Source organism: Electrophorus electricus, chromosome 3 (assembly GCF_013358815.1).
Source record: "Electrophorus electricus isolate fEleEle1 chromosome 3, fEleEle1.pri, whole genome shotgun sequence".
Classification (NCBI taxonomy): Eukaryota; Metazoa; Chordata; class Actinopteri; order Gymnotiformes; family Gymnotidae; genus Electrophorus; species Electrophorus electricus.
Genome location: NC_049537.1, coordinates 8,481,462 through 8,489,495, shown reverse-complemented (window position 1 = coordinate 8,489,495; position 8,034 = coordinate 8,481,462). Strand labels below are relative to the sequence as shown.

Below are 8,034 nucleotides of genomic sequence, written 5' to 3'. Positions count from 1 at the left end.
TGTGTGTGTGTGTGTGTGTGTGTGTGTGTGTGTGTGTGTGTGTGTGTGTGTGTGTGTGTGTGTGTGTGTGTATCTAAAGGTGCAGGATCTGATTGGAATGTGAAAATGACAGTTTGTTGAAATACTAGCTGTAAAGGGATGAGACGGACGACTGACTTCCCAAGACAACTGATAAACCGCGACTCCTATCTTGCAAATAGCAGTGTTATATTGTACTGAGTAAGATCATTCCAGTCACGTCACGTTCACTGACAGCAGACCGTCCTGGACCCCACCGGAGACTCGTGCTCGCCCTCAAGAGTAGCGCGGGGCGCACACCGCAGTGGAATGTAGCGGGGAATCCCGGCGCGAGTCCTACGCGCGTGGTAAGGTGAGTAAAAGGCTCGTGCTTGTATCATTGCACTCGTCAGTTTTCTTACAGATGGTGTTTATTTAACCTTTAAAATTGCACCATCTTTTGAAAGGTAAGTTAAGTATTTTGAGTATAGGCTAGAAATGGCAATGGATCATGGAATACCACCGCTATGCAAAGTGATGCCACTTCATCGATGGGTGAGCACCAGCATGTCCAAATATGCCTGGTTAACGTAAGATACGTTAACCAGGTACTTACACAGTGCAACAACAGTGATAGTGAAATTTTCAGACGGGGTTGCTTAGGGTAAAAAATATCACTAGTTATTTTACAAATGAATGAATAAATCACATTACGGGTTATCACATTGCAAGCGTAGAGTTAAAGATTGGATGTGTTCATCGTGGCTTTGGATTCATTAAATAATATCTAATGGGTTGTTATCTTCAGTTATTCACTGTCGCACTGTAGCAAATGGTTCCGCTTTGATTTTCGAAAGTATTATTGCCATCAGCATAATTATACGTAGCCTAGATACTACATGCGCTACTATGTCTAAGACTCACTCAGCATGGAAAAGACACATATGAGCACGTATTTTAAAAAAATATAATTTCAATTCCAGTGAAAGTAGACTAAGAAGTCACAATTGGCCCCGTTTTAAGAAGTTTGTTTCGCATTTTCTCCGTTCCAAGCTAGGGCAGCCCTGCAAAGATAAAAACAAACGTAATTATTAATAATAATAATAATAATAGTAGTAATTAAAAAATAATAATTGTGTATGAATGTATGTATATATGAATGAATGAATTAATTAATTAATTAATTAATTAATTAATTAATGATACATAATTGGACAGAGAGGGAGGGAAATCGCTGGCATGACATTACTAGAAGAATGAAATAAAAAGAACCAAAGACAGAGTGTGGGTTTATTGCTGCAGAACTGAGAAATGCTCAGAACTGAGGAGACAGAAATAAGAGGTGTTAAGGACAGGGGTTGGAAGTCAGCATTCTTTACCTTCAGTTAAAGTTAGCTCCACAGTTATTAATAAACAGAATGTTTTAAAAAAATAGCCAACTTAAATAGCTTAATTAGTTATTGGCTATAACTCTGGGTAAAATTAATCACTGTATTTTTATATATAGGCTACATGCAGTGTAAGTTTTTACAATCTCTTATTTACATTTAGAATAAGGGTGCATAAATGATTGAGAAGGAGATGAGTTGTGGAGGAAAGCATATACAGAAATGAGATGGAGTGATGGAAAGATAGGCAATGAGGCAGAATGATGGATAGAGAGGGTAGTTGGTATAAACATATCAGTAAGCGGTTTTGCAACTCGGCTTGCACCTGCAGCTCTCTCTCTCTTTCTCTCCGTCTTCCTCACTCATCCATTTATGATGTTGTTCAATCTTACTTTTGCATTGTTTTCTATCTTTCTATCTCTGTGTTCATGCTCTTAGTCACTCTGTTTTTCTAAGTCTATTTTTCTTTACACTTGATATGTTGTTATGCCTGTTATTGTTAGGTTGGGTTATTTGGACTATTACTCAATCCAAGTACCATCCGAGTACCACATTTCTGTTCCATGTTGTCAATCAAAGTTTTACTGCAGTGACCTGTTTTATTGACTTGGTAGCAGAAGTATTAGCATGGCAACTGTACTGTCCTTGTTTGCTCATTCAAAAACACTTACATCTTTTTTCCTGTGACCAGTCTCACAGCTGTGTTAGAAAGGAAATGAGCCTCTCACTGACACACACAGATAGTCTCTATTTGTTACATTTTTGACTGCACAATTTAACTTGTAAACCAGTTGCCATAGTAACAGCCATCATATAAATGGGACCAGCCCCCAGTAAAACGTATTTATTCATTTGTTTATGAATGGTAGAAGGGACAGCAATGATATTAATTTATTAAATTACAGATTTACAACCAGGACAGCCATGACAATAAATCTAATTAAGTCAAAATGTTTTGTTTGTTTTTTAAGAAGTGACTCTGAAAGTTTATTAGAAAATGTTATTTCATGCTTCATAATTTACTCTTATTGACAATGATAACATATACTATATCAGATAATCACAACAAAGTATTAAATGTTATTACACAGCAGTTACTGTTTGGAGTGCTAGTAATCTGAAAGTGTTGGTGTTATACTGCATTCTTAATCCAGTAATTGGAGAAGCCTGGCATTTGAACTAGGTACTGATAGACTGCTGTTTATTACCTCACTAAAGTGTGTTGAAAGATGGAACTGAACAAATACATCGCTTAGATTCTTGAGCACTGATTAAGAACCTGACTGAATTATTATAAACACTTATCAGACTGTGCACACATGATACACTCTTTAGTGTTTTAGAACATCTTTAGTGTTCTTTTAATGCTAAATCCATATATAATTAATAAAAATACTGTAAACAATACAAGGATTTTGTGTCCTTGGAGAGCAGTTGGTTATTGTTCCTAAATTGGTCTTTCAGAAGTTTTTTTTGCTAGTTTTTATATTCCTAAAAATCACAAAGAGAGTTTTTTGAGTTTATATAAATGCAGCACTTGCACCAGCAAAGTTTGTCTTTTATTGACAGACTGGACATTATATCAATTGGTGGTGTTCTAAATGGTGGTGTTCTGGACAAGAGCTTTTGCTAAATGCTGCAATAAATGTAAATCATGCTATTGTAACTCTTTATTTTCTCTCTTTTAATTAGGCTTGTCAATCGGTGATCAAAGCTCCAAGACAGTACATGAGTGGGTGGAGCATGACAGATGGGAGTGGCTGGCAATGTGTCTGATCATGCACAATGGTTTCCATGGAGACAGATGGCAGCATTTCCAGAGGCCCTGGACTTGTGCTCTTAGAGGCAAGTGATACCGTGGGGGCAGGGCTAGATGAGCAGGAGGAGCCATGGCTTGGGTTCCGGGCAACGGTGAGTGCTGTGCTACTATTGGAGTTACTGTTGGGAGTGGGTGGTAACCTGACGGTGTTGGTGTTATACTGCGGTCACTGCACCCTTTTGGAATCTGTCAGCCATGCAGTCACTCTCAGTCTGCACACACTTGACCTGCTGCTCTGCCTCCTCTGCCTACCCATCACTGCCACACTCCTCCTTCTTGGCAGGGCTTCTACCCCTCACCACACCCTGCTCTGCTGTCTTCATGAATCAGCAGCCACCTTCGCCAGTGTAGGAACTGCACTCAACCTGCTTCTCATTAGCCTTGATCGGTATGATATCAGTGTCCGGCCCGCTAATCGTCTGCTTACGCCACAAAAAGCAGCCTTTTTACTGACTGGAGTGTGGGCGGTGTCTTTGGCTGTGCCCCTCCTACCATTTCTGGAGGCGGGGTTTGTGTCCTGGCCAAGAGAGGGAGTGGATGTTCATTCTAACAGCACAATGCTGTGTTCAGAATGGGTGGGCACTCTGCAAGCTCACCTCTTGCTGCAGGTGCCAGTCTTTCTGTGTTCCCTGGCCGTGATGCTGTTTACATACTCGCGCATCCTTCAGGCCCTGCACATTCGCATTGGACACCCGCCAAGAGCTCAACGAGACAGGCGACGACCTGGCCGACATCCCTGGCAACAACTCAAGAGGTCGGCAAGATCACCAGATCACATGACAAGGACTGCGCCCATCTCCTCTCCGCCTTTCTCCACTGGGCCCCTGGTGACCTCAGACACTGTCACCACAGTGACTATCAACACAGAGACTACCACACCTTCACTGAACACACCACTAAGTCCAGCCCCCATGATATCTGTTGTAACTACTCCTTTGAGTCCCACTGCTACATTATCCACCTTAACCACCCCATTAAACAGTAACCCCACTTCATCCACCATATCCACATCTATAAATTGTAACCCAGCTATATTCACCATATCTACATCTCTCAGCCCTAGCCCAGCTGTATCCACTATTGCCTCACCTCTTAACTCAAGCCTCATTATATCCACCATAGCCTTAACTTCCAACCCTAACACAACTACATCTACCACAGCCATGCCTTTAAGCCCCACTCCTACAGTATCTGTGGCTGCCACACCGCTAAATCCCGCTCCTGCACATGGCCCTCCCAGCGTTGGTGTGGGGGCTTCTGTGTCAGCTATCCTGACTTTGCGCCGTGCAGTGAGACGTCACCGAGACCGGAGGGAGCGACAGAAACGTGTCTTCCGCATGTCAGTCCTCATTGTCCTCTCATTCCTGCTGTGCTGGGCACCTCTCTCCATTACACCTCTCCTCTTGCTGGCTATAGGACCCTCTGACTGGCTGGAGCGTCTGAGGCTCTGCTTTTTGGTACTTGCCTATTGGACAGTTGTGCTGCATCCTCTGTTGTATGCATTCACACGGCAGAAACTGCGTAAAGTTCTGCACACTCGACTGCATAGACTGCGCACAAACAACGCGCACATCTTCATCCGCACAAACTCTCAGAACCAGCGCAAGCACAGGAAAGACTGTAGCCAGGTGACTGACCGCTGCCTAACTGTGTGAGAGAGTGTGTGTGTGTGTGTGTGTGTGTGTGTGTGTGTGTGTGTGTGTGTGTGTGTGTGTGTGTGTGTGTGCGTGCTTATATGTGTATAGTATATGTGAGAAAAATGTGCATGTCAATATATCAAAGGCATACGACACAGAAGAACATAGTGATAAACCTGATATTGCATGTGAACAAGTATGTAATTTAGCCACTCCACAGACAATAACAAGCACACGTTCCAAAGCACATGGAGCAAATCTCAGAGAGAAGTATAGGGCACTGTCTAATTAACCATGAAAATGTAGACCAGATTACTCTTGTGGTGCTAGAAATTGAGAAAGTGGGTGAATGTCTAAGAGATCATGGGAAATAAATTCATAAAGCAGAATATGTGTGGAAGAGTTTTCATGCTGATTAATTCTAATAACATTATACTAATAATATTAATTCTGACATTATACAATGTGGTTTAAAGCATTTATTCACATTTTAAACAAACCTCCATACATCTCATACTTACAGTGCCCTTATTACTGATATAGTGCAATAGATTTATATTTATATATAATGATCAGGGATGTAAACATTAATTATGACAAACATCTATAGTTATAAGCTGACCTTGAACAACAAACTGCAGCAAAGTCTAAATCTATTTATTTTGATTTGTGTGCCCTGTATGTGTGTGTGTGTGTGTATGTAGGTATGTATGTATGTATGTATGTATGTGTATATATATATATATATATATATATATATATATATAGAGAGAGAGAGAGAGAGAGAGAGAGAGAGAGAGAGAGAGAGAGAGCCAGTGCTCTAAATAATTTCTATTCTATGGTGATGATTGTGCATTTTGCAATAGCTGAGCAATAAGCCAATATTCTATGAATAGAGATATAGTCCCTTGTTTGTCATCATTTTAAACCACGTTTAATATGGATTGCATATGGATGACCAGATATGCACACACATTGTGTTTATGAATACTTATGGGTAAACATGTTTGCAGAACAATGTTCATTTATACATGCATATGTATATTCATAAAAAGAATTGACAAGAAGGCCATCCTGATTCAGCACACACAAAAGGATTTATGTCTTTATCAACCAGAATGCTATAGGCTTTCCCTTTAACACTTATATATGTGGCAAACTGACCCTTATGTTGCTAATGAAGAAGTCATATTAACATGTTAAATTGAGCTATTCCTTTCCACAAAACATGGGTTGTAAAGTCATTTTTGTTATAGCAAGTTTATAATGCATTCCCACAGTTTAAAGTCTACTCTATGTATGTGTTGCATTGTTAGAGTTTTGATCCAAATTCCAATGTACAATAAAGGAACAGTTTAGAGTGTGTAGTACTTCATGTCATTGACTGCTGGTGTGCTTTCAGAGAACATTTCTAAGAGTAATAAGCATATTTTCCAGATTTTCCAGAGCTTTCATAATTGTGGCTCCCAGGATCCCTTATATGCTGTTGATCATTTCAGGCTTGGTTAAAGAAAAGTTCAACTAATGCCATTCCAGCTGAGAAACATCAATGAGGCCAATTATGTCTCTATCAGTAACTATGCTCACACAATGATGATCGAATTCCGTAGGTAAGCCACTCAATCAAATGTCTCTTTAATTAGTAAAATGGTAAGCTCTCTCTCTCTCTCTCTCTCTCTCTCTCTCTCTCTCTCTCTCTCTCTCTCTCTTTCTATCTCTCTCTAAGACCTATCTATTAATCTTTAAAAACTAGTTGCCCACTGATGTAAATGGAAGCTTGTGTAAAGTCCAAGAGCTCAGGCCTCCTTATTAGTGAAGTAAGCTGCACTCCACAGGTGAATTTTAATAACCTTAACATCTATTAATATTTGATGACACACTGACATTTTCCGGAGTGCCCTTTGAGACTCAGTAACAAAGACTTGGGTTCAGCTCTCACTGAAGAAGAAGAAGGTGCTCTAAATGGAAATCTGATGGAGGTTCCTGGAACTCTTGACACAACAGGGAGACAGAGGTTAAACCCTTTTCAACCAAATCACCTTTTATTTGTTGTAGGAATTAATTTCAGTGATAGTGTCTTTACTGAACAATTTGGGGACTGTGAACCTCCTACACAACCAGCAAAAGTAAAAAGGCCACAAGCTTACATAATGTAAAAAGCTCCTCAACTAATGTCCATTAGAAAGCTACAAAGCTTATTACTGAGTGTTAATTTTGCCCATTTATTGTATGCATGTAACTTGCTAACATCACTACCAGTGTCCATCAAAGGTTAGTCAAGGTTAAACAGAGCGATAGAGAGAATTAGAAATGATAGATCAATCCCTACCCTATCTGTTGTAATGTACTCCTTGATAGTTCAATCTTTTTTTAAACATAATTTTATAATTATATTCCGGATCCTGCCAATTTCCTCATTTATCACAAGCACCCCCCCCCACCCCCACCCCCCCCTTCACTTCCTTTATTCTCTACACATTTTCTTTGTTTCTGGGAATTCAGACTTGTGCAAAGAATAAATAACATCTGCCTCTGCAGTGGAAAAGGCACCTTGAAGAAGGGGATGGGGGAATAAGATAAGTAACCACACAACCAGTGCTACCACTGCATCCAAAAGAAGATCATTTCAGAATGAGGTGCTTGCTCCATGTCTGCCTTATTCCTTGTTCTTGGTCTCTGCCCTGCCTTTCATCCTCCATATCTGTTTATTTCATCACTTCTACTTTTCTTCAGACAGTGTTTTCTTCCAGGCTACCAGGATTCATTTTTGCAAAGACCATCTGTCCATTTCGAATGTTTTCCCTTTTCTGGTCGAGCTCTCTATGCCTTCCAGGTCTGTCTCAGTAGTCACATTTCTTAGGTAACCAGATTTTTAACCCTGTTTAATAGATATCCATCTACTACGTACAATACACTAGACTACCACACACGATTTTGAAACAGTTATATGCAATGCATTTATTAGCACGTGGATTGGTGAACTACCAGTTGTGCATTGTCACCAGATGATGTCGCTCGCCTACAATGGTTTGACAATTTAAGGGTTCCGTAGCAAAAGGGGAAACATTGCTGACTAATAAAACAGTATAGTATAGTATATCTTATAGTATATACTATATACTATAATATAGTATATTTCATTTATTTAGTTATTGTATACATACATATGTATAATTACGACCCAACTCCACAA

General features: G+C 39.9%; 1 protein-coding gene across 1 annotated transcript; it reads left to right on the top strand.

Annotated features, from left to right (window-relative positions):
* The first annotated feature begins 282 nt into the window (after positions 1-282).
* LOC113576000 (G-protein coupled receptor 22) lies at positions 283-4,863 on the top strand. Its single transcript, XM_027007880.2, has 2 exons — positions 283-370; positions 3,078-4,863. The coding sequence occupies exon 2, from the start codon at positions 3,171-3,173 to the stop codon at positions 4,857-4,859; it is 1,689 nt and encodes a 562-aa protein (XP_026863681.2). The 5' UTR covers positions 283-370; positions 3,078-3,170; the 3' UTR covers positions 4,860-4,863.
* Positions 4,864-8,034: the final 3,171 nt, after the last annotated feature.

What these genes read in the sequence shown, in the direction of transcription:
- LOC113576000 (XM_027007880.2), top strand. Translation starts at nt 3,171, where the DNA reads ATGGTTTCCATGGAGACAGATGGCAGCATTTCCAGAGGCCCTGGACTT.